We start from the raw sequence: 27,349 nt of genomic DNA, 5'->3' as shown, positions 1-27,349 counted from the left end.
GTTTGATTATCTGCAGAAATACTCTTACTGCACAGAAAGTTTTGGTTTTCGGATTAAATTATTGATAACTAATAAAACTTGAGGTGACGTGTTCAAACTTCTTGTTTTATTATGTTATTATAAAGTGATATCATTCAGAGAATCTTTACATTTGAGAAGGTGAAACCAGGCAATGTTTAGCATTTTTGCTCAACAAATGACTTGATTTCAATAATGTCTATTCATTTTCTCTTGTTCTACTGATCAATGAATCATTTTAGTGCTTTTGTATATGTGGCCGTCACATCTACACTATTAACTTTGACTAGTGAAGTCACATAAATGCTTGAAGACGAGGATCAAAGAGAGCCCCACACACGTCGACTAAATCACCGGAACAAACTTGCGTAAACACTCTTATTCTTATTTATGGGAGGTCAGGGACTCCTCTTCTGGCTAAGTGCAGAGTGTTTCTGCTCATGGTCACTTACTCCATGGTGGCTATTTTCTGTGCCAGACTAGAAATCACAGCAAAGAGCCTCAGGTCTACGAGCCCATCTGTCACTCTGAAGTCCACCATCTCCAGGATCTAAAACAAAAAAAAACCCAAGAGTTTAGACGATCAGTGATGTCAGTTTTTTTTTAAATATCTATTGGATGGATTGCAAGAAAATTTTGTACAGACATTCATGATCCCCAGAGGATGAATCCTACTGATTTTGGTGATTCCCTGAGCTTTCCTCTGCCATCATCACCAGGTTTATGACCAAATATCTGCAAAATGAATGACGTTCCCAACGTTGGTTTAGTACTAGCAAATGTTAGCATGCTAACACACTAAACTAATATGGCAAACATTAAACCTGCTAAACATAAGCATGCTAGCAGTCATTATGAGCATGTTAGCATTTAGCTCAAAGTGCTACAGTGGCTAAATTCAGCATCAAAGAGCCACTAACATGGCTGTAGACTGTTATTGACTTGTAAAAGCTTAGATCTCTTCATAAAAGCGAAGACTTTGAACTTTTAATGTAACATTATACAAAAGACTTGGAAGAGGGTGGGTTGGAGTCTCTGAATCGGCCGTCATTTGTCCGTCAAATTTGGCAACACTGTGGAAGTGTGTGTGTATATGAATGGTGTATTTGTATTTGCATGTGTAGAGATGAAGTAAAAGCCGACCCTGTAGACGTAAATCTCCTCTTCATCAGACAGCAGCTCGGGAGGGATGATGTTTTTAAGAGCGAGTAGAACCTGAAGGCAGGAGATGTAGCCGTCACCATCACTGTCCTCCTGCAAAGAAAGACCATCAAGATCAGAGGTCAATGGCATCACAAGCAGACACAAGTATTCAACTTTTCAATCTGCACAATTACACTATTAAAAAAATATAATTTATCATTTGACCTTAGAAACAGTAGCTTGACAAAAGAGTGACAAAATGACCATGAGATGCAGTAGAAAGCACCAGGAAATGTCAGTCATAATACATATTTTCTTCTATTATGCCTTTAAATTGTCCAACCATTGATCTAGATAAAACAATTAGTCAATTAGGTGATTGACAGAAAATTAACCTGCAACCATTTTGACAATTGTTTAACCATTTAAGTAATTTTTAAAGCAAAAATGCACTACTTTCAGCTTCTTAAACGTAAATATTTTCTGTTGTCTTGGTCTTCTATGATAGTAAATTGATTAACCTTGAGTCTGGACTGTTGTTTAGACAAAAATAATTTAAATATGTCAATTTGAGTTCTGGGAAACTGAGATATACATTTTTTGTTTTACTATTTTCTGAAAGGATAAAACAGATTTTAAAAAATCACCTTATTCTTAATTGGGAGTGCAACATATTACAGTGAGTGAAAGAGAATATCCCAAACATAAAGGGATTTGAATGTCTTTTCACTTACTGCTTCAAAAGCTCTTTTGTACTCAGCCAGCTTCTCCTGACTGAAAATGCAATACTTTGCCAAAAAGTCGACTGCAAAGAGAAGAGAAGAAGACAAAGACAAACATTTAGAGCTTGTAGAAAGCGTATTAACTGTACTTCCTGACTGCACGAGAACAGCATGCTATCTTAAAGTTTGTTCTATGTTTTACATTTTATACCATGTATACAACATTAGGCATCTCTGTGCAAGCATGTGTGTGTGCAGATTGGATTAGAGCAATATTTCTCTCTGGTCGCACTAGGGTCATGGAGGGTGGACAATACAGGGCGAGTGGTTCACAGGGAGTCCAGTTGGCTTTGACTTGGGGGGGGGGGAGTGGCATTGGCTGCTGAATGGAGAGCCGCAGTGGTCAAGACCTTGAATAAACCACCCAATATTCTGCTTTAATCAAGAAAAAAAACCTATTACTATTAAAACTATTAATCGATCAACAGATATTAAATAGGCAACTATTTTGATAAACGATTTAAGCAAAAATGCCAACAATTCTCTGGTTCCAGCTTCTCAAATGTGAGAATTTGCAGCTTTTCTTTGTTTTATGTGATTAAAAAAAAAATTGGATATCTTTTGTGTTTTGCTCCGTTAGCTGGAGAAAAAAGATATTTTATAGACCAAATGATTAATCAAGATTTTAAAAATTATTGTTGTCCAACATGTGATTCTTATTAGCTTAAATCTGAGACTTTTGCATTGATTATTATGTACAAGCCACAGAAATGAGTCACCCTGTTTGTAAAGATGTCCGTAAAAATGTTTGTTTTTCATGACTTTGTGACTTTTTATGACCCTTTTATGTTTATAATCCTCAACTATTCCTCTTTAAAGATGTTTAATTGACTCGTTTTCAATAAAAAAAACAGTACCTTATTTCTTTAACACAAACGTAATGATCAATTTTAAAGTCTCCAATATAAAAACAATGATTACTTGAGGGGGCCAAACTGAGGTTAGCCACACCCATGAATATTTCAGTAGGCAAATTTGGGAGGGAGAGCGACTTAGGAAAAAAAAAAAAAAGGGTAGAAAATGGGGGCTTTTAAGCTGCTGCCACTTCAATTTAGGAGATGAGAATGAGTCTACTGAATAATGGATCTATTCATTGGTTGGGAGAAGAAAGAGGAGCAACAGAGTTGATATCAGTCTGGACTTAAACCCCTGGACCTCTGGGGTTTCTCTGCAATAGCAGGGGAGCTGTTTGAATCTGCCATTTATCAGCTTAGACCTAATCAAAACCAGGCCTTCCGTGGCCTCGTCCTTTCACATGCAAAATGTTACATTCGCATCTAGTCAACTTGACTTGTTAAAGCTTGATTGATCAAAAAAACCTGCAGGCCGGCTTCGCGCATCTGTTTGCAAATATCTGTGATGAGAAGGGGCTGCAGGACGAGGATCTGGAGTCACACACATGCAGCCGCTGCTCAGCCCGCATGGGACCAGGCGGGGATTTAAAGTCTGCTCTCTTCAAAAGACACCAACACACACTGACATTGTGGCTGCATCAGTGCACTGGTCAATCTGCTAAAGTGAAATGGCAGCTTGGTGAGAGAGTGAATGGATCCACCTTCTCTTTTTTTTTACAACAAGGCTGGTTGAGGTTGAGGTTCACTGACCATCTGGAGGAGAGTTAGCAGCTGACCTGTGGTGACTTCAGTGACTCCAGAAACACACATATAAACATATATTGTTTTTTAAAAGGACCTGTGGTGGTTTATTATGCTCTCTACTGCCCAGTCACAAACAATCAGGAGTGTGTGTGTGTAGGGAGGGAGTCCATCTTTTTTTTGCAGGTGGAAGAGCATTTACTCAAATACATTTAATTCAATTTAAAGATACTACGCTATATTAGATTTCTTTGAAACCCTCCCATCTGGCCGGAGGTTGCAGTCCATCAGGACCAAAACCTCATGCCACAAAAACAGCTACTTCCCGACTACAGAGACCCTGGGACACCCACTGACACTGACCTTCATCCCGCCCTATGGACACTACATGTTACATTAATGTAAAGTCTCCACAGTTACATTAAGGCCCATTTTTTTGCTAGGGCTGACACCTTCTGGTCGGTTGGTCGATATGCTCTTCTCCAACCAGATTCTCATTGGTTGGATAATCACTGGAGACACTTTAATAAGGAGAAAAGCACTTTTTAATCTATTGTTTTTTGGGGGGTGGGAGGGAGCAGATAAGAAATAACACTGATTATGTATGCAATTATTATATATATATGCATTTTACATATCCTAACTGTAAATGTATATTTTAGATTTATGACTTTTGACTTTTACAGTACTTTTTTTCTTTTCTCTTACTTCATTTTGACCGTTAAGCATTTCTTGTATTTGAAGAACTACTTTGAAACCTGTTTCTGATTCTAGTATACATTCAACATTTGACTTATTTTACTGCTGTTTTACTTTGCAAATGAGATTTTACTCAATACACACACTCAGCGTCCACTTCATAAGGTACACCTGTACAGCTGAATGCAATCCAATACAACTGTTCTGCCATAAAGTCGACTTTTATGATGCCTGTAATGTTCAGCTTTTGTTGACACTGTCACAGAGATGTTAATGAAATTTCAGCATTGGATAAAATGCAGTCTAGTACAACACCACCTTTAAATAGGACCTCAGTCATAAAGATATGATTTAATTCACACATTTCCAACAATGTCACCATAAACTGAACATTAGGAGCTGCACAGACAGACAGAGCTGTTGTATTGGAGTAAGAGTGTGTGGATATACACTATGTGTGAGAAGTTTATCTGCAGGTCGGTTTAAATCACATCATCAGGGCAATTTTAATAGATCATTTCTTGTGTTTTGCAACTGTGTCCAGTACCAATACTGTACTTAAATATAAATTTGAGGTACTTGTACTTTTATACTTAACGTATTTCCATTTTATGCAATGGTTTGGTTGTACTCCCACTACATCTTAGAGGCAAATTTTTACTTTTTTACTCCAAATTTGTCTGACAGCTTTACTTTTGAGCTTACAATTGTACACACACTTCCTGTCCAGTGATTTTTTTAGTTGTTTACAATTTACAGAAACAGTTAACTTGTACATTAGATTCGAATGTTTACATGTACCCAGCTTAGTTCTTGTTTTTAGCTGTGTCTTCTTGGGACTCTGTGCAACATCGAGAGCAACTTAAGCTGGAGTCAAATTCCTTGTAAGTGTTCACATACTTGGCAAATGAAGCCAATTATGATTGTAATGCTCTCTCCGAATTATTCTCAAGTTAGCATGTCTGTTTTATTATGGGGTTCATTGTAAAGGGAGTTTAGCAGGACCTCTAATCAGTGAATGTACTGTAAAACAATCACCAAAAATAGGTAAACTTATGGTTTGAGGAAAATATAATATATATATATATATTATACCATAAAACTAAGATACATTTAAAACAATTTGCTATGATATAAACTGTGATGGTAAATTCTTAGGATATACAGGAATATATGCTGTTTTGTGAATGAAGCAGAGTTTAAAAGAGTTCAAACTCAACATCAGTCCTAACCACAGCCTTGCTTGTTCTTGTCTACACTGCTGCTGTATACAACACACACACACACACACACACACAGAGTAATGCAGTGGTGCTGGTGGAGGTCGGGGGGTCCCTGGTTGAGGGGAGCACTCCGTCAGGGAATCAGCCGGACAAAAGGTGCAGTGGAGTGAGAGATTGAGGGAGGAAGCGAGGGCGGGTGGAGGAGCGGGACAAAGCCGAGGCAGTAAAGCCTCCTGCCTGATAGCCTTATCTGATTCCACTCCAGCGCTTGATGGCTTTTTTTCCACCCTGCCTTTAAAGCGCACAGGTTGTGCCTTTGGTGTGAAGCCTAGCAGAAAATGTTAATCAAGAGAGGGACTGTGTGGAGAAAGGCGAGAGAAAGGGGAGAGTCACTCTGCTGAGGCCATAATCTGTAATGAGACCGAGGCGATTCAGTTGCAATTGAGAGAGGAAGAATGGGGCCATGATGATGATGAGCAGGGAGGTTCACTCTTTCACTGGCGTTTGTTTTTCTGTTTTGTTCCTTTTCTCTTGCAGAGTCACTGCTCGTGCACCGTTCTGCAGGCTGCAAACAGCCGCGGGTCACAACTCATTTAACACACACTTGGACGTCACTTTTCAATGTCTGCAGCTGACAGATGAAAAACACTGCTGACTGCTCGTCTGACAACTATTGGTACTCATCTGTGTATGATTTATATTTCCTTTTGTGACCTTGGTGCAGCCTGAAATGTGTCCGTAGTATTGTGTATCAAAAACTGTCAGATATTAAAAGCTGGAATCAAATGTCCGGTCAGATTCAGTCTTGTTTGGTTATTTATACAGATAGTTCCTTATTTGAATCATAATTCTGCCATTTTAGGCTTGAATTTGATACAACATGTAATATTTGAGAAGTCTTGAGAAGGCTTCTTATGTCATATAAAAAACAAGTGGAAAAGAAGGTCAAGTACAGGTTCAGAAGCTCAAGTAGGCCTATGATAGCACCAATAGTATTAAATAAACAATACCATTTCCTCGAATTCAGTATCAACACAACACTGTCAGGCACCAAACGCAGTCATATAATGCATGTTTTAGTTTTATTTACCTACTTTACATACTCTGATTTAAGAGTATGTAAGTATGATTTAAATATTGTCTTAAGCTAAAGTTTAGCTGTTTTTCTTCTCCATCATGAATTTATTTAACTATTTAATTATGTGAAAAACTAAACTTAGGTTTACTTTAGGTTATCTTACAAGCTAGCTTTCACTTGATATCACCCTGCTACTATTAGCTGCTTTTTCTATGGCGCCACACTGCAGGAAGCACAATACATTTTTGTTTTGTTTTTAAGTCTGTTTTGTAGTTACTGCAAAGGTAAAAAAGGTGTTTTTAGTTACTCTGTTTTTGCAGCATGAAAGAGGGACAGCTAACAATAGCTAGCCCCTCTCTGTATAAGCTAGTTAGCCCGCTAGCTTCCACTTTTAAAGCAGAATACAAACTTAATAGCACGATAACTCCTCCAAAATGTTGAATGTCATAAAGGGACAGATGTTTTAAATGACTAATGGTATATATAACTAGTGATATGTGGGGGGAAATTATCTTTCAGAGGGACTAAAAATAGCTCCAGTTACTAGCGATGGACGCTTACGACACGTAACCTAGCAACACTGCTGTTTCTCCTAGCAACAATTCAGACGCTGTTACCACATTTATTATTAATTATAATTTAATTATTATTAATTATAATTATGCAGGGTAGCATGCAATACCATTGTAGTTTTGTTTTCCTTAAGATTACCAAATTTGACTATATTTAATAACCAAACATGTACAGCTGTTTGATTGACAGTTTGGTTTGTTTTCAAAACCACAGTTTTGAAAAAAAACATTTAAATATTCCTTAAGGTATCAACAAAATATTGTAATGGCATCTGCATGGAAACTCAGGCAGCTACTGCACTGCAGTTACAATCAAAACATTTTAATTAATACCCAGCTCCAATGACCAGTTTGGTGCTTTTCCAACAGTTTATCAACGTGCACTTACACAAAAGGCACTTCCATAACTGACTTGACGAATGGTGTCACAATTCACTTTATAGTACACATACACACAAAGACACACACAGGGGTCTATTGTATTTCTAATGAGTTCTCTTGTTTGTTGCTTTTTTTACCCGCTTAATCCCAGACTTTTGTTTCTGCTCATCATCACACTGTATATAGTGTCCTATAATTCCTTTAACAAAGGTCACATTCAGCAGTGGAGAGGAGGTGACCCCCTTTTTAATAGTAGGAGAATGTCAGAGTGCAACATGCCCCACATTAAGAGCACGAATTTAGAGCAAATAGCATTCAAACACACCGAGATAAACAGAGTCTAAACCGATCTTTAACTGCGACAAGTCTATGAGAAATGGGTTTATGGGGTGTTTTGGGTTTAAGTTCTTAAATATGTGATGATCCTGTAAATCTACTGCCCCAGTGCAATGAGACAAAGCCATAAAATATGAAGTGTGCTGCTGTGAGATAAGGAGGTGAGAGGTTTGAGCGCCAAGGCAGACCTGTGAACCAGGCCAAGCGTATCGTGTCACTATTGTATAGAATGAGGTATTGTTGGGCGTTTTGAACAGACTCCAAATCAAAGGTAAAGATCTTAATCTGAGAAAAGAGTTACAGGAAAAACACTGGACAGCAGTAGACCAGCAGGAGGTGCCGTCAAAGGGACCACGCAGGTTTCCAAACTGATAAAAGTTTGTAGCATGTACAAGTATGCACCTCTGTAACAGGCAGTGATATAGTGGTAATGATTTCTATTACTGATCAACAGTTTATTAAGCAGTAAAGTTTCCATCAACCCTTACATGAGTTTGATGCTATATAGTAGTATGTCCTACCAATCTAACTGAGCTTATCAAGATTAAGCTGAGTCCCTCTTACTAACAGTGCAAATTTGCTTAGTTTTCCACCATATTTATATTAATTTGACTTAATATTCAGATTCTGATGTGAAAAATGAAGTCAAATTAATATGAATATGGAAAACTAAACAAAATCACTTCATATGTACTACATGTAGAGCAATGACTCAACATTTTTGGCCCAAAAGTCCCAAAATGTTTGAAATAAACAATGATTAAAGGTGACTTGTGGTCAAAAAAGATATGTTTACATTCAATGTTAATGATCAGAACTCCCTGTATTTATCGTTGAGGTACAACAAACGCGTTGAGTGCATTTCTTTCCTCAAAACGTTTGCAAAGCTGTAAAGCTCTTAAAGTATGTTAAATCTAGCATTGTTTACATCCATTTTTACTTGCTAGAAGTCTTCTTCTTCCCTGCTGCATTGCTGCATATCTTGGTACGCCACCTGTAGATCAGTGGGATAGTGTGATGCCATTGGTAGGACTGTGTATTGCATAATCAGGCTAGGTCTAAAACTCCACAGGAAACCTTTAACAGTGTCTTTTCACAGAAAATATTCATTAAAGTAACGTTTGCTTAAATCTATGCAAATAATACGTGGTTAACTCGAGGTAAAGATCATCCTTAACGTAGAACAGATCATGATTATTAGTAGGAGATGGGATATTAAGTGGGAAGAACCGGAAAAACGTTGCGTTAGTTTAAATGATTTTAAACTAAATTTGTGTTAATATTGGAGATATTATATTATATATTAATATTAGACAGGACACTAATGACTCTCACGACTGCAAAAGGATCATCTGTCTGGAAGGAGTGAACATAGGTCGGATTTGAGTGTTCAAATATATGACCAATTCTTTTGCTTTAAAATGAAGGAATGTATTCTTGTGACATCTCAATACAGGTTGCATGTGTTTATGAGATGTGCAGATCAACCAATTTTTATTCCTCTGATTGTTTTATTTTCAGTAAATATTAAAGGTCTGATGTAAAACTATCTAATTTTTAACAATAAAGCAAAAACAAGTCCAAAAAAGTTCAAAGAAAATTGCATACCTCTGACTTAGTGCACTATATGTACGTTGAGTGTCTGAGTCTAAAAGATATGCATTATATAGTGTTGTCAAAAAGGCTATAAAAATGTAGCACCCACAGCATGTGCACAGCTTTTTGCTAAAAATGCCACAGGGGAAAGCTTCGCCTTTGTTGAACCATGTAAACCACCATTATGTGACACTACACCTGGCAGTGGTGACGCATAGGGATGATTCACACGTGTCAGATATCTCAACTTACTGCTCACTATACAGCAAATTACCGAGTGTTTAGAGAACAGAGCGAGTCAGTGAGAGAGTGATTCTGAACACAGGTTTTTCATGTTTCAGTGCCAATAAAATGCACCTAAAGTTCACAAGAGTGTCTCACTGGTGTATAAAAAAATAGTCTTTTCAGAGCAGATTTTGGCAACGTGTGCTGGTTTCTCTTGAGTGGAAAATGTAAAAAAGGGTGACAATATTTGGCAGCATTCTCCTGCAGGCTGTTGTTGCTCCTCTAAAACACGACTCCTCCCATTCGCTTTCTCCAAAAAGACTGAGGAGTGGTACGTGTGTGTGTGTGTGTGTGTTTGTGTATTGAAAGGGGGTTAAAGCTCCGCTAGGAAAACAAACAAAGACACACGTAGCGGCCACACTCCTGTCTCTGGCTGCACGCCATCGGCCTCACCACAAACCACAACTTATGCTTTCTGCACACACACTCACAGCGTGTCGCACACACACGCCTACGTCCAATCAGCTCCTGCCGCAGATCCACACTGATATATCCCCCAGAGTCAAATCATTTGCTGTATTGCAATACCAGATCTCCAGAGATAGCCTCACAAAGCAAAATCATCTGCTATTATTGCCCTGCCGCTCCTTGACATTGTGCCATTAATAAGGCCATTGTGGAGAGCGCTCTCTGTTTGGACACCATATAATAGACTCTTTGACAGATTTACTTTGCTCTCTCTCCCTCTACCCCTTCCTTTTTTTCTCTCTCGTGAATGCAGCGGGCATATTCCACGCTGCTGCTCATCAATAGGCGAGCTGTTTGTTTGCCCAGTCATTCTAGGCTGATGGTAAATACATAGAGGTATTCCAGACCAAAGGCTGAGCAAACAGGGGTTACATAAAGGCACTGTACCCAAACACACACAAGGGACATCCTCCCGCACACACACTGATAAAAACCTCACACTATTGCAGTAACCTCCCTTGATCTCTCTTTTTAAGCGACTGGTCTTTCTTGTTCATTTGGTTGGTCGTATTTTTCTTCTTTTTTTTTTTTGCTTGTTGTTCAACAAAAATTAGGCCTGATCTCCGCCCACGCGTAGCAGACAGTAATATAGGCTAGAGGTGGTGGTGGCGGTGGTGTGTGGGGTCAAAGCAAGGCTGGCTTCAAGGCCGCCAGGTGTTCCATATCAACATTGACATTCATCAGAGACCCACAGAGTCCCTCAAACCACACTCAGCTGCTTCTCTGTGGAAACACAAAGGAGACCACAGCTACTTGACATCGGTGTCACCCTGTTCTCCATCCACTTACAGTCTGTTCAGCCTGGGTTGTTCACCACAGACACAAATTATAAAACTCCAGAAAAAGCATGTATGAATACCTTCTATAGGTACTTGTCTCTTTAATGCAACTCAACCCGTTCCTATTGTTCAGTAAGGTATTGTTTTTTCACTTGTAAAAGCAACCACTATAATATTTCCTCCTATATTAGAGTTTTTGCCTTCTTGGTGGCACCAAAAAACATTGATATGGTGAACTTGTTGGCAAATAGTTGCTTATTTATACAATCAGCAGTTATGGAGCAACATTATTAGTCATTTAGAGTCCTGTTTCAGACGACCGGATGAATATAAGTCCAATATTTACTCTCTTGTAGCTCTGTTTTTGGTCTCCACCAACTCCTGGGGGCAATATCTGGCTCTTGCAGCGGCTAAATGCTCCACTATGTTCACAAGCTAGTTGCTAACTGCTGGGCAGGTCGTGTACAATGGGTTTTCGAGCTCTTTTATTTAAACAGCTGCGGTAGCTGAAAATGAAAGTGGTGACACTGAACCAAAACAGTTCAGTTGTGGGGAAACGGGGAAACCAAAACAATGACCTGAAAGACGCTAAACAGGTCTGTAAAGACGAGGGAAGGTGCAGAGCCGGGTTGTCATGTGATTCATTTTTAATATATATTGATTCTGATTATAGTCGCTTTAAACTATAAACGTGGTAAACGATTAAGCTCAAACGTGCCTCTGATCTTTTCCATGTCCTGTGATTTCCGACCCCATGCTGTGTCCGATTTTTAAAATGTAGCCATGACAACAGGGAACCACCATGTCTAATTTATGAGAATTATTGTCCCTCTATAGATACAGTAATATTGAACTGAACATTGCCAATATGCCTTATCTCTTGGGTTTCACAAAATGTGCCATTAAAAATCATTAGTGTGGCAGCGTTTAAAGATTAAAAAAACACTTTTATTCTGTTGTGTACCAACTGATTGATGTAGTCAGCATGAGGTGTTATACATCTACAATGGGAGCAGGTCTGACACGACTCGCGTCATACTGAGAGCATAATTACATCTGCTCTTTGTGGTTGTTGTTCTCTTATTCTCCTCTATTCTCTTATAACTCCAAACACGAGCCACATGGCAGCGACCGCTGACTGATGACAACCTGGAGGGTCACAGAGTTGAATGGATGAATGGTGGCAGAGTACAGAAAGTTATAGGTGGGTGTGTGTCTGTGTGTGCCTGTGTCTGTGTGTCTGTGTGTGGGGGGGGGGGGGGGGGGTTCTCTATTTTGGGAATCTTTTGGCAAGTGGTCAGCGTTGAACCGAAAAGAGACAATTATGACCAGCGAGACTCTTTCAGAGCCTAATGAGGAGCCACAGTTACAAGTGTCTGGACAAGAGCTATAGTCAACACACACACACACACACACACACACACACAAAAACGTGTGTGTATGTGCAAGGACACACACGACAAAACAAAAAGGACCCTGGCAAATATTCAGGCATGAAAAATGACAGATTGTACCAGGACACACTTTGTAAACAAAAGACACCCATAAACATAAACATGACGAGTACAGAGTGTATTTCTCTAAAGAATACCAAACACACACACACAAACACACACTGACACATAATTATACGTCTAGTGTCCTTTAAATCTAACTTTAACCTGAACCTGAATCAATTCTTAACCTTAGTAGCAAAGTTTGTTAATGATAAATATAAAAAAAGGGTGTAAGATATGGAAAAATATTGTATTATAGGCTATTAACATGTGGTATGTGATTATGTATAAGACAATTGCCGTAATTGATTGATTAATTAATTGTCAGACCGTACTTGTACGTAAGTATTTCAGCAATTGTTCTTGCTAGCGCTAATCAAACAATCAGCGGTGAGTTGAGCTAAATGCTAACATGGCTAACATGCTTGCAAAGACAACGCTAACATTGTAATGTTTACCATGTCCACTGTGCTAGTTCAGTGTGTTAGCGTGCTAATATTTGCTAATTAGTACTCAACACAAAGCACTGCTGAGGCTGACGGGAGTGTCATTATTTGCAGGGATTTGGTCATAAATGAAAGTACTAGACAAATTAAAATGTATACCTTTATACCTTCCTGCTGCCTTGGTTAAAATGGGTGAAAATTGGATAATAGACACAAAAATGTTCTTGTCTATTTCATGAGGCGGGTGCGTGAAAAATAATTTAAAAAAAAGCTGATGTAAATGTAGCGTTAGAGGGATTCTGATACATAATCGGAGCGTTTTATGAGATTTCTGTAAAAGTAGAGTCAATAACTTTGGCCTTAACCTTATCGCAAAATGAATCCTCACACTACAAATGCCCCTTAAGGAAGCAAAGACAACCCAATCATTGTGCAAAACTGTCATATACATAAAGCTCTGAATTATAATAGCAGGCACACATAAACCGAAGTCTACACTCCTGTAACACAACAAAAGCTTTTCATCTCTAATAACCTTGCTGCAGAATAGTGAGGCCAGCTGCCGGGGGTTCTTCATCCTGCTTGATTACCGTCTGAACAAACCTGTCCAATCAGTCCCATTCATGGGTGCCAGCACTCACTGGAGAACTCTGACCTGACTGACCTCTGCAGAGGGCCGGCCCCTCAGCCTTGACCTTAGGTGTGGATGCTTATTGTGGGACCCGTTGGCTCCAGCGCTCTCACAAAGGCTTGGATGCCAGAAATTAGGCACTTGAGGGAAAACTGGAGAACTCCTGGCCAAACTCCTGTTCACTAAAAAAGGTAATTCTAAAAATCAAGTGCTGTAATTGATGGGAAATTTTTTCGAGTCGAGAGGAGTGTTGGTAAATGTGTCGGGTGTTGGTGTTTTTTCTGCACGGCCATTGTGTGAACAGGAGGCAAAGAAGAGTTTTGGCAGGCAGAGATAGATTCGGTCTTTAAACACTGCTGAGATGAAAAACCTTCCATTTCAAACTTATAATGATTCATTCTGACCAAAATCTCCTCTGCTGTTTCCCTACAGAGTCTCCTATTGAGTCTTAATATGCCAATAGATAGTAATCAATTCCACAAACCTTCAAAACATTCATTTTTTACAACAAACAAATCTCTCGCGCTGTAATTAGACAGGAAATATGTAGACCAGAGGGTGGATTGATGACCTTACAGTATCATAATTTGGGGCACCTGTGGCTGCAGGACTGGAAAAACTGCAGGTAAAAAGACTTATGAACTGCAACTAATGTGGAAGTTTACATATTTTTACCTTGATTTTATTGGCTAATTGTGTCTGTCAGGAGTATTAAGAGGGTAGCGAGGACCAGGTTTGGCTAGAGGTTAGATATGTTGATCGGAAACAGGAGGTCATTAATAGGTTTAGTCCGCCCAAGGATGCATGAATGAGAGCAGAGGTGTTGTTAAAGTAGTATAAGACATTAAAAGAGAAATTTAAACTCTTTTAATGTATACTATACAATGTAACTATAAGTTATTATCTGCTATTGGAGTATTTTCCCATCAACATGTCAAAATAAGTATGTAGATGAACATTTTCCATCCCTTTCTCCTACAGTTTTTATGCCTTTTGGCGCTGCCACAATGTTGGAAGTGCTGAAAACTCAATTCCATGTTTCACTGTGTGTTACAATACTTATTTACCAGAAGAAATCAATCTGTTCTCAGGTGTTTCTGCTCCACTAAATAAAGAATTTTGATTAAAAAAAACGTATTCTTCTCCTTATTAAATCCTTGCTGTCCCTATGAGTGCGTGATGAAAGTTCTGTGCCCAAATACTGAAAGTTATCAGCAGATGGACACATAAAAATATATGTGTGCGTGTATATATGAGTCTCATTACAAAGTGAGCTCAGTATGAGACCTTTAAGCTGTTCAGACTGTATTGGACAGCTGTGACACTATTTATGCTGTTGCTCTACAATGAGGTAAGATTTTTAGCAAAGGTATACGATGGAATAGGTTTGGGTTGAAAATGGCCAAAGTTTTGTTTTAAGGCATAACATCTTATATCCATTAGATGATAAACTCACAGTCCTCAAAGTTGGAGCACCCTTTGTTGCCATTTGGCTGACGAGGCGTGTCGTCCTGCAGTTTGGTAAGTATGTGCAGCACCTTTGTTTTCCTCTCCTCCATCCTTCTCTCCTTCTCCCCAGTGCTGCGGTCAACACTCCCGGGCCTCCTTCCTCCAGTCGAGGACTCCACTTGGTCCCTCCATCCTGGATGATTGGGGCCCCTTTCATCTGTGCTGGAACCTGGAGTAGAGAAATGTGACATAAAATGATGCATAGTAGTCTTTAGTTCTGCCTGAAATGTATTTATAACTTAGTAGAAGGGTTAACTTTTTAAATATAAACACTAATGACCACAGTCCTGAACAAGAGAAACCACATCTATATTCATGGTCATCTAAGTGGAAGTAGCCACTTAGTAAAAAGCACTAAAACCCATTCCTGTTCCTTTAATAAACACTAATTCTCATCACATTGTTCTCCTAAATGCCACAGTCACATCTCCCTTCAGTCCTTTCAGAGTCTCTCTAAGGAACGCACACTCTCTCTGAAACTTAAACAGCCACCCATTTTGTCACTGACCAGCCAATTAAGAGTCCCATTATCTGTGAACATAAAGTCCTCAGAATACACTTCTTGGTGTAGCAGAGAAGAGACAAAGAGTACCGTCAATGCAGACTTGAGCTTAAAGAGAGCTCTGATTGTCTTTTGCAACAGTTTCAGACTCTTTTCTTCCCACTACTTCTGCAAACAAGAGTGTTACTTATAGCGCATGAGCGATGATTCAAATGTGATAGATTCGGAGATGGTTCTGTTCGTTAGGAGGGGGAAAGCTTGACCAGTCGAGCAGATTCATCAAGCCTTTCAAACGCGGTGTTGTGCATTCATTTATCCAGTCAGTGAGCGTGCAGAGGTCAGCAGCCCAGATTGATGGAGCCGTGTCTCATTTGACAGGCTGTCTTCCACCACACTGCACACAATCACACGCTCCCATCAGCCTCCGTGTCCTGTTCAAGTCTCAATGTCACCAAAAACAGACGACGGCATGAGAAATGGATTCATCATTTCTTTCATATGCAACATAAACCAAATGTCTGGATATCCTCATGATGAATGTGAAGAGTTTTCAAAAATCTAAAACTTTTCAATTTAATACATCACACCTAACCTACATTAAAATCTGCATTTATTTTCACGGTATTTTGATTTATTGTTTAATGTTACAATTACTCAAAGACTTGCTAAATCTATAATATATCTAAATAAAGTATAAAATCCAATCTCTGCTTGCACCAAATGTACAAAATAAAATCATCACAGACCAAGGGACAAAAAATATCTTCATCGATTCAACATAACATAACAACTACGAAGAAATAAATGGGCAAATTCAGAACCACATTCACCAATTTTACAACGCACAAGCAGCATAACAAATACGACAACACAATCAAAGTCAGGAATTAAAGATATTCTTTAATTATATATATGCTATATCTGCTATATTCAAACAATTGAAAAAAAAACACTGCACACCTAAATAAGAAACAGCAGCGCCAGAGGAATACATAACTTGAATAAAATTTAGAAAACTAACGTCACCGCCTTTTTTAATTTCTTACCTTTTTTTCTGGATAGTTGGTTTATATATAATAAAGTAGGTCGAAGAGGACTGAAAAATCATCAATTAAACTATTCCAGGAGCAAGTTTTCTCATTGTTAATAAAGATGTAGAGTAGGTTACAGACTAACAAAGCCTGTATCCTGCTTAGTCATGGACATGAACTCCGAGAGCCACAGCCATGACGTGTTAATAAGTCCTTTGGACTTTATTATATAACTTGGGTCCATATTGTTTGTGCAACTTGCAACATTTCTGTGTTTGTTTTTCTGTATTTGCAGCAACTTTCTTGTTATGTTGCACATTTGCCAAATTAGTTGTTTGCTTTTATGTTTTTTATGTGCATCTGTTTTCTATATCTGTTGTGTGTTGAGCTCTCAAGGCCACTGTATGGAAGTGACGTCTTCAAATTGCTTGTTTTGTCAGATCAAAAGACTCAAAATCCAAAGTTATTCATTTTACCGTGATAAAAGTGAGAAAACCAACAAAATCCTCACGTTTAAGAAGCTGGTTACATCAAATGTTTAGCTTTTTTCCTTGCTAAAATGACCCTAATGATGATCAGTTAACTGATTTCTTTCAGAACTGGTTAAAATCTACGAGTCCAGACAGTTTCTGTAAGGTACAATCTTTAAAGCGGGGCTCTAAAATTATTCAGGATTTGGTTTCCTCCTTTTGAAACCCTCCTATCCTAACCTCCAACATGGCCTAATCCATGAATGCACAGTAGTGATTACTGGTCAGTTCAAGCTGGAAACAAGAGCACATCTAAAACACACAGAGCAGGTTACCATACCAACCACAGCATCTGAACACAGCAGATAGCTGGATTTGGCTGCGAACGGCCGAGTCAAATCCCCTCGCGGATTCCGAAAAAGGCCACTGAAGACAATAAACACACACACACCGCCCACCCTTCGTCCGACTCTCTCCAACACACACTCCCTGCCCTTTACCATCCAGCGCACCAGGCAGAGGCAAGAAGGTTGGACTTGTATCTCTTTCATTGCATGTTTGAGAAAGGGATGAGCATCAGCGAGACAATCAGCGTGCCGAGGCTATTCACTGATGCCACCCAGAGCCTTCACTCCTCTATCTCCTGAAAGAATGGCAGAATAGGAGCGGGGTGGAGTAAAAAGGAAAATCCTCGCCAATTTATTATTCATGGGGAGGGGATTTTCCTTTCAGGGCTCCTTTATCGAAGCCTTTCCCAACATGTCACCCTCTCTATCAGCCCTGACAAGTGCCAATCAAAGGGCTTGAGTCCAGGTTTTTGGGGAAACGCTGGAGGATTTCGAAGACAATAGCCAACGAGTCCACAGTGGCGGTGGCTTAGAAACAATGGTGACATGGCTACACTGTCAGTGTGTGGTCCTCTGGGGGGGAAACGATCCTTGCTTAGTACAGCACTAATCTCTGCTTGCACCATCTCTGTCTTTCTGGAGCCTAATCTGTCCCGTAGCTTCCTCAGCTTTCTGGAACAATCCACCAGGGTCAGTTCAGATTAGTGCTCTTTGTGGCCCTGCACATCGCTACATTCATTTGGATGCTAACATCTTTAGTAGCAGCTGAATGCTAAACACTGGAGTTAGCGCAGAGTGACCTGGGCAGCGGGGAAACAGTCATGAAACAATTATGAGGGGAGGGATTATTCTACCTATGAATTCCTGATGAGCAAAAATGGACAAAGGTCTTATCATGAGCCTCACTGGGGAGCAGGAGCATTTATCGCAGCTGATTTCTGGCTTCAGTTTAATCTCAGAATTGCTCAACCACAGTCATTGATCCAGAGTCAGGTGGACAATTCAATGATGTGGAACGGGCATCGTGAAAAATTGCATTAAATAGAAAAAAGTAATCACTAATAAAAAAAAATTAAAGGGCAGTTCCACTTATTATAAACATGAAGTTAAGTTTGCTCATCATGAGGTGCACTGTTCAACCTGTGAAAACCCATTATATAATGTCTTCTGTGTGGCTCTGGAGAAGCTTTCCAATAATAAAAAAAAAGGGTTATTTTAATTAATGACAATATCAACATTCAGTTGCATTATGGGAAATGCAGTGTTTTATGGAGTTTGCTAAAAGTCCCTAGTATCATTTTGACATTCTCACTTTTTGTGAGTTGCCCAACTAATGGACGTGCAGTACTAAATCACAGCAGCACCCCTTTAATCGATTTCAGGCACATTATTTCAGAAAAGAGTGAAAAATGATGGTGACAATTTCAAATTGTTTGTTTCCAAAAGCCCAGAATATCAAAGCAGTTATAATTTATTACATTATAAAATGGTAACAGTGAACATTTTTATGTCAGCCAAACAATATATCGAAACCTTCTCTCTTCCTATCAACTGTTTGCACACATTTGCGGGAACCTCTGACCTCTACCAGTCTACTTTTTATGAGGCAATAGCACAGGTTTTGATTGTCAACAGAACTGTTTTATTATCTCTGAGTCTGAACACAGTGTAGAAAAAGAGTAGTTATAGTTGTTGCTGGCATTGATAAAAGTAATTGATAAGCTTGGTGGCATACGATTCTGATGGATCTAAATCAGCAGTTGGTCGGATGGATGGAGTCACAAGCCCATTATCTTAACTGTCTCATATACATTGAGTCGTAACAGGGTCATTCCCTCCATTACTTGGAAGCCCTATTCAAAGGTTGAACTGCTTTCACCTCCAGGGTAACCGAATTTCACCTATCCACACAAAGACATGCCACACACTGGGCATCTTTTAGAGACTGTGTGACCTCAGGAGTGACCCCTCCACGCCCTGGTGATGACCCCCTCCTCCTCCCTTCCTTCTTCCCCAGAGTGACCATGCCTTTGGCCTCTAAAAGGTCAAAGCACACAAGCCATCACCAGGATCCTCTGGGTGACATCTTTCTTCATGCGTCGAGTTTGTTTAATTCTTATAGGGTAGTTAAACAGTTAAAGACTTGTTTTAAAAGAGCTAGAAAAGCTGCATTTTAAAGCTGTGGGGAATTTCAGTCATTGTCTGCTATGACAATGAATGCCCGTTGTATAAATTTAACAAGCTAATAAATCAATCATTCTGTATGAAAAAGGCTCTTAAAACATATAAAGGTCACTCTTCCCTGTCAGAAACACAGACAAGATTCAAGTAAGGTCCAGAGAAATGTAGCTCAAAACTTCTGGGTGCTCTGACAACTTTCTTAGGTAATTAAATAGTAAATATCTCCATATATTGATGTCTAAATAAATGTCTATATGTACTAGGGCCTTAGACCAACTCTGAATTCCATTAGAAGCTTCATACGTCCATAAAGTTGGGGATCTTTAGACAGACATAGTGTTAAAAAATGGCCAAGATATCCTGACTCTTAGTCCCTACTGTGGCTCACACTCTGCAGGATCCTACAGAGTCCCATAATGCAACTTGATAGCATTTCCTTAATCTGCGCTAGTGTTTTCCTTGGACCACCACGGTCTTATTAAAGCCCGTGCTTTAAAATGCAGGCTGTCCTTTAAAGTTTCCAAGTTTCCAACATTCGGGGTTATTTTGTAATACTTTAAAAAGCTCCTCCAGAACCACAGAAGAAAAAAACATTCACAGGATGAGTAGTAAATCATGTGACTAGCGAACACGAAGAATTGGTTGAGCTCATCTTTTGGCAGCCGTTAAAAAAAATCATTTCCTGTGATGTAATGATGCCATCAGCCAACTTATCTGACAGCTTTAATTACTTTATATTTTAAGATTTTTGCATATATATATATATATATATATAGATCCTATAAAATATGGGGTTTTGTTATTAATTAAACCAACCAACAGTTGTTCAGCCATTTTTCATGCAAAAAACATTTGATGGTTATAAAATAAGAAGATTTGCTGATTTTTCTTATTATTATTTTAATTATTTTCAATTGACTAATGGAGAAAATAACCAGCAGATGAATCATTAGTTGTAATTCTGTACAAAATAGTTAAAATTGAGCTCCACTTCCACCAAATACAACAGTGAAATCCTTCTTTTATATTACTGCATGAGTAATAATAATCTAATGATATAATATATAATAGACATTTTCCTACATTGAGTACTTTAACTTTTAAAGTACTTACATACTTTTTCTTAGGTAAAATTATCAACATAGGACTGATTATTTTTACAGTGTAGTATTGGTACTTTTACTTAAGTAAAGGATCTAAATATTTCCTCCATCACAGGTTGTATGAAGTGTCCTTGCAAATAGGTAAAAGTTTTTAAAGCCATTTTAAATAGGCAAGCTTAAAGGTGGGGAGAAAACTGGCTGTCATATAGAAAGGCAGGATGCAACCAACCGTACAAATGTAGATAACAGCACACGTTATCTGTAGATGGAAAGTTGTGGAGGGGAAGGAGTGTTCGACAACTGAGAAGCAATTTAGTTCGAAGCACACTGATGTCTTAACTCAGGCTAATGCCAACACAATCATTATCCCTGCAAGTTTTGTGAAAACTGATGTCGAAATGTTTCAAAGATAGATGGTCGCAGCCCAGCTTGATCTATAGTTCCACCCTCCTCCACTCCTAGATGCATTTCATCAACAACGCCGCACACACTGAGTGTTTTAAGCTTAGCAGCCTTGGCACTTGACATCAGTGTTGGATTAGAAAGATATATCCCTGAGCCTTTGGTCTAAACGGTTAGTTGCAGCTTGGCCCTCAGACATATCAATCTCTGATATGATGGATGCATTTCCAAAAATCCTCTAGGAACACAGCACATCATGGACCATTAGTGTCAGAGAACAATGACTGATACTGGACTGAAGTCACCAGCGAGAAATAAAACTGCATGAGCTGACACATCAAATGAAGATGGGAGGAAAAAGAGCCAGCTATTAGCTCAAGGGTGGCTGTCCATTTCCATGTAGTGACAGTACTCCTGACCTTCTTCCTGTCCTGCGCTGCCAGTTTTCCAGTCTTTGTGGCCCTTACAGTAAACGCTGCCTATGAACCATCATTCATGAATGTACACAAGCCGGCCACACAGGTGAAGGTGATACTTGGAGCCAGCTGGCCCTAGCCAGGATTAGCGGGCTTAAGTGTACCGGAGGCAAGGGAACGCCAAACACAGCGCTGACAGTGAGGAGACAATGGCTCCTAATAAACCAGAGCTGACAGAGACTGAGTGGGCTTTTACCGGATCAGACGCTAATGGTGAAGACGGGCTCTTGTATTGATTAAGTATTGTTGTTATAGGCTCTTAAGAGAGAGCGCCAGTTTTAACAAAGAGGTGATATGCCATAACAGCACACACAGATCAAGAGAAATAATCATAGTCTGAGTACATTGAAGGGATACAGTACTGTGATTGGACTTGCAGGGGGAATAGGCAGATCTGAACATGTCGTATGATGGACTCTGGTCTATGATCCATGAAGACGGTGACCCTGAACCTCCTTCGGACTGATCCTGCAAGGAAACAGAAGACAGAATAAACCTTTACCTAAGCATAATGCGACAAAGTTGGTCTTCCATTAGTTACAAAGTCAAGAATTATTTTGGGGTATCAAGAGTTCTGGAAATGAAGTCCAGCTTATTTTCTGCATATGTTAGGTCATTAGCAATTGGAGCATTTCAGAGGTTTAGATGGGAACTAGTTGTATCATGATACCTGCAGCATGCCGAGATCAGAACCTGTGATGAAACTATAGTGCGAATTGATTTCCATATGACAAGAGCTTAAAAACTGCTCCTTTTAGTCGTCGACCTGAACTAATATGAAATCGAAAATGCTCCTGAAGAATATCCAGATCTGGATAAGAAACTGTATTGAATTAGAATTATATGAGACTAATACTACTTTTTCTGTGCAGCAAATATGAAGCTAACCAACAGCTGGTTAGCTTAGCTTAGCGTAAAGACTGGAAACTAATAATAAAGAATAAGGCTAGCTTGGCTGAAAGTGTCAAAATCCGCCCACCGGCACCTCTAAAAGCTCACTAGTTAACAATCTTGATTGAATAATCCGACTGAAAAGAAGTTGTGGTTATGTTTCAGACTTTTTCTAAGCTGGCATTGACTTCGCTGGTTGCCTGGCAACCTCACGCCAGGAATTTAATTAGCCTGGTATCAATCTTCTCATCTGACATTTTTTCCAAAATAAAAAACAATACCTCTAAAACTCCTAAGTTTCAATGTTTGAAAATTGGAGATACCCCTAAAAGAAAACTTTCATATGGGAATTTACATTGATTAAAAAAACATTCCCAACCCAGAGCAGCAGCTCCTCCCACTTCCCAGCTCAAAACATACCACTAGTTTATCAGTTACTCTTTTTTTTTAAATACCGTAATCCAGTGTGTGGATACTTGGTTCAGTGAGGTGCATAATGCAAATGATCGTATGAATCCTGCTCCGAGCACTCCAGCTCGTCATTGTGGTTTGGCATAATTGCAAGGGGCTTATGACTCTCATTCATGCTTTTCAGGGGCTCTCTCTCATCCGTCATAAAGGGGAGATTAATCGTAGATCACGTGGAGCACCTGCGCCCATTCCACTGCAGCCTAGCATGCACAAGCCCTGTTTACCCCCCTGACCCCTCACCCCTCAACCCCTGTCTGATCCTAGTGCTGGTGCATCCTCTAAAAGAATCCCACAGTGTTGGGCGTTTAGCTGAGCGTACCCCCCTGCGACAGAGCAATGAGCTGGTGTAAAAGCCTGCCTGCTCCCGTACAGTCAGGCCTCCCCCCTCCTGCAGCCCGTGACTGATTAACCACACACCTGCTGCACGCCGCGTGCCCTCTGTTATATTGTGTCTCAATTATCAACAACAATTTGGCTTGTCTTACTGGAATGACAGTTATAAATACATGCCAGTTCAAGTTTGTAAAAGGGGGTCTTTGTGTGGGAGGGAGACTATGTGTGCCAGGTTTGGGGTTATTGTCTGATCTGAGTTGATTCTTGAAGGTCTAGTGTTTGCTCACGACAAGGCGCAGTCCTGCTTTAGGAGGAAATCTGATAGATGACCGGAGGAGGGGGGTAGAGAGTGAAAAGCGAGTTCACAAGGGGCAGCGGCACTCACCGATTTGTTTTCATGGACTTTCCCCGGAGAGTCACACCTTTCAGAGATGCTGCCAGCTGTGAGGGGCCTCAAAACACCTGACAAAACCATACAGGACACAGCGTCAAGCTAAAGGGAGAGGAAGCAATTGTGTGTTTGCATCGTGGTGCAGGCAGACGGACGCGTGCGCCTGTGCACGTGTGTACATAAGTGTGAGCCTCTTGCACACACTTACATGCATTTGTCCTTTGTACTTGAGTATGTGTGCACAGATATGAGTAATGTAGTGTATTAGTTCCAATTATGGCTCTTAATCTCTGGGCAAATAATGGCAAAAAAAATGGAGCAACAAAACCCTAGAGGAGCACCTGTCTACAGAAGCGTGCCAGGTGCAAACATTGTTCTGGAGACAGAGAGACAGAAAGACAGAGAGAGAGAGAGAGAGAGAGAGAGGAAAGACAAGCTTCCAGCAAACTCAGACAGATTTTTCTCTTGTTCTAAACATTGGCGGCATAGATGTATGAATACCAAAAACAAAACCACTGTGTCATATATATCTTTTGCTGGGAGAGAACCATTTTTTTCAAAACTTCAAAAATAATTTTTTTTTTCTTTACTTACCTCTGGTAATATTTAGTAATGCTCATAGACTCTATTCATGCAAAAACTATAGAGGTCAATAGAATTTCAATGGACTCATAACATTCAGTAGAAAGTGGTTCCAATGAAAACTGTTCACCGTATGGTCTATGGATTATTGACAGTAAAGTTTGGTCCCATAAAGGCCGGGGTATTCTTGAAATGAATTAATTTATCCAATCAAGTCTAAAAGTAAAAGTGTACCTCCGTTCTGAAGGCTGAGCTAAAAGCTGCCGTCATAGTGAGGGACGAGACACGATGAGTGATACAAAAGGCTGCATGCTTTCGGACAATTCTATATCAGTGGCATTCATGGTGTCACACTTGTTTGTACTTTCAAAAAGGGACAGAAGCAGCCATGTTCAAATGCTGCTTCCTTTTTCACTTCTGCACACTTGAATGGGGGCATGATTGTCGGGTTTGGAAAGTTACAAAAATTGACCACCCTGGCTCGTCACTACAGTAAGGATTTCTCCATTTTTTAAACACAGTGCATCACTGTTCCTGTTCCTGAATTTCTATGTTTTACACTGGTTTTAACTGAAGTGACAAATATTCACAGAGATTGGTGCCAGAACAGGTCGAACAGCATCAGAACCCCCCTCCCACCACACTGTGTTGTAACAGATTGTCTGACATTCAATGCCGATTTCATGCAGCCATTGGCCAGGTGTACAGCAGCAAGAAAGCATTGAGAATCTGAACGGCTCCCTCAGGCTCTCTTTTTTAATTCTTCATACAAGTAGTGGTCACTTTTCGTGCATTCATGCTGACTGAATTGAACAATTATCGTGTCCCTTCCCTCTTTACTATAAAAGCTACAGTATAAACACGATATTTTGTATTTTTTAGGGCTGTGTGCGCCAAAGGTGGGACCTAGTCATTGTTTTGCAAGTAACAAGTAAATCTTTGGACTGAAGTTCCAAGTCAGGACAGGCAACTCCCAAGTCCTAAAGTCTGAGTTTAGAGTGCTAAATAAGACACAGTGCGCTGTATGCAAATGTAATGCCATTCCATTATAACAATAGAACAAACTAACAAACAAAATTATATTTGGTATATAGTGTATATATAGTACATTTGATCGTACTGGCACTAACATGTATTAGTTCTTCATGGTTCTCTCCTGCAAATTGACTGGATCTTGGGAAATTAAGCATCAACTTGCTGGGAATGAAGAGCGTTAATGTAAACTGAGTCAGGAAATTAAGGAAAATAAATTGATTCATGGCACACAATTCTTAAATAAAATTCCTTTTAATCTTTGGGCTTGGGAGAAGGTATCAAGTATTTTAAAGTCAAAAGGTTCAAGTCCAAGTGGAGTCAAGAGTCATTGGTTTTGAAATCCTAGTCGGGTTGCAGGTGTATTTAAATGTTTTCAAGTCGAGTGTAAAGTCATTCAATTTATGTCCACACCTCTGGTGAGCACTGTGCGACAAATATCTCAAAACATACGTATTACTTAAATAATAGTAAAACTATCTGCATGGCTACATACCACTAGAGTTAAGTGAGAGATGCTCCTTTGTAATTTGGTTGAACTGAACCTTCAAACACCTACAGTGTTTATCTCACTCTCCGATGTGTTATCAAGCTATAAACAACAGACGCTAGACTAAATGACTGTTCTGCACACACTCTTCTCAGTTTCTTATCCATTGTTATGTATGCAGTGCTTGGTTCTAAGTGTCTCCAGCTATCTTAGTCGGACTTTCCCGGTTAATGATCCACTCCAGCGGTTTGATCTTTATTAATATGGCACATCCTGATATCCCTATAAACCTCCTCTGAGCTGCCACACCTTCGGGGAAAAGCAGTTAAGAGCTCGCAGCGGCATGCCTGGGAGCAGATGAGAGGCGGTATCACAGCTCGTTAAAAGAAAAGCCGCTTGACGCCATAAAGGCATCGCTTACTTTCAAGGCCGGCCGCGGATGGAGAGAAAACACACCTACAGTGTCATGTTTTTCCCCGTCTGGTCATGTGTATTTTCTCTTCATACACACACATGGACACACCTGTCTGACTGCTCCCTGTTATTAAAGTGACGGTTTTTGCTTATCAAACGATCTTACTCAAACTGTCAGAAAGATTTGTCAGACCAGGAGGTTTACTCTCAGTAAACTGAGATTGCTTCATATGTATAAAACGCAATTTACGGAGATTTCACATAATCCCAAAGAAATCACAGTTATGGAAATGAGTTTCAGTAGTTAGAAAGGAAACTTGATGCTGACTCAAAGTTTGTCTTTTGAGTGTGAACTTCCTCTTTTGGCTCAACTTTCACCTGGGATTAATAAGTTACTTGTATCAAGTGTATCTGGATGTTTTTGCTGGATTGATGATTGTTTGATCCTGGTATTAAACTGTTTGTTGCTTTCCCTTAAATTCCTATGGACATCACTCCCTCCCACAATATCCTAATAGAAGTCTTTAAGTTCACCTTCTTACTGAGAAATGGACATTGGTTCTGCATAGAGAAGTTTCATCATTATAATTGTTAAATGTGGAATGGGAATTTTGCCATCAATATGAAATGTGCTTTATTTTGAGTTTTATTTATTTATTTGTTGAAGCATCTTTCTCCTGAAAACCTCCACCTGCTGAAGTCAAACCTGGATCATACTGCATCCTCAGATCTGACCAGTCCTGCAGCAGCAACAGCTCTTCTTCCTGACCGAAGGGACTCGGCGGTGCCTCAGGCTCCAGTCGGTCCAGAAGGAGCAGCTGGACCCGGGATAAGGAGCCCAGATTCCCTGAGTCACAGCCCACAGTTAGCGCTGCCAGGCCAGGAGACAGCGCTGCAGGGGGAGACAACAAACTCTGAAATGTTTTGAAAATAATTACATTGAATAACTTGTTGAACTGGATTATGAAATTACTCAACTCGCAACTCCCCCCCTGTCCCCACACCTCCACCTCCCCTCTTCAGGCTCCAAAGTTCTCATCGTCACACCCAATTAAAAGCGGATCAGTGACAGGGTGACTCTAGGCCTATGCAAATCCCCAGCCCATGCTGGCTGGGTGTGGAGCTGCCATTCCTCTACGAGGGGATTTCACACAACATGCTCCACTGCAGGTATCCTGCTACACACACACACACAC

At 39.8% G+C, this 27,349-nt stretch overlaps 1 protein-coding gene and 1 long non-coding RNA gene across 2 annotated transcripts; both read right to left on the bottom strand.

The window, feature by feature from the left end:
- Positions 1–836: 836 nt before the first annotated feature.
- LOC118342185 lies at positions 837–19,483 on the bottom strand. Its single transcript, XM_035680660.1, has 5 exons — positions 19,444–19,483; positions 14,985–15,206; positions 1,896–1,966; positions 1,162–1,272; positions 837–842 (listed from the first exon to the last, which is right to left on the bottom strand). The coding sequence occupies exons 1-5, from the start codon at positions 19,481–19,483 to the stop codon at positions 837–839; spliced, it is 450 nt and encodes a 149-aa protein (XP_035536553.1).
- Positions 19,484–21,919: 2,436 nt separating this feature from the next.
- On the bottom strand, positions 21,920–27,047 carry LOC118336704. The gene is made up of 3 exons (XR_004797123.1): positions 26,860–27,047; positions 23,630–23,706; positions 21,920–22,017 (listed from the first exon to the last, which is right to left on the bottom strand). It is a non-coding gene; the product is annotated as an uncharacterized LOC118336704 (long non-coding RNA).
- Between the last annotated feature and the right edge of the window lie 302 nt (positions 27,048–27,349).

The sequence above is a fragment of the Morone saxatilis genome, unplaced genomic scaffold, assembly GCF_004916995.1.
Source record: "Morone saxatilis isolate NCDOM2014 unplaced genomic scaffold, NCSU_SB_2.0 Contig10, whole genome shotgun sequence".
NCBI classification, from domain to species: domain Eukaryota; kingdom Metazoa; phylum Chordata; class Actinopteri; family Moronidae; genus Morone; species Morone saxatilis.
This window is presented reverse-complemented; position numbering and strand designations above follow the sequence as displayed.

Excerpts from the sequence above, each read along its gene's own strand:
- LOC118342185 (XM_035680660.1), bottom strand. The coding sequence starts at position 19,483 with ATGAAGAAAGATGTCACCCAGAGGATCCTGGTGATGGCTT. Across the intron at positions 15,207-19,443 it reads GAGGATCCTGGTGATGGCTT|GTTCCAGCACAGATGAAAGG; the intron begins GTGTGCTTTGAC and ends TCTCTACTCCAG. Across the intron at positions 1,967-14,984 it reads GTGCTCCAACTTTGAGGACT|TCGACTTTTTGGCAAAGTAT; the intron begins GTGAGTTTATCA and ends TTCTCTTTGCAG.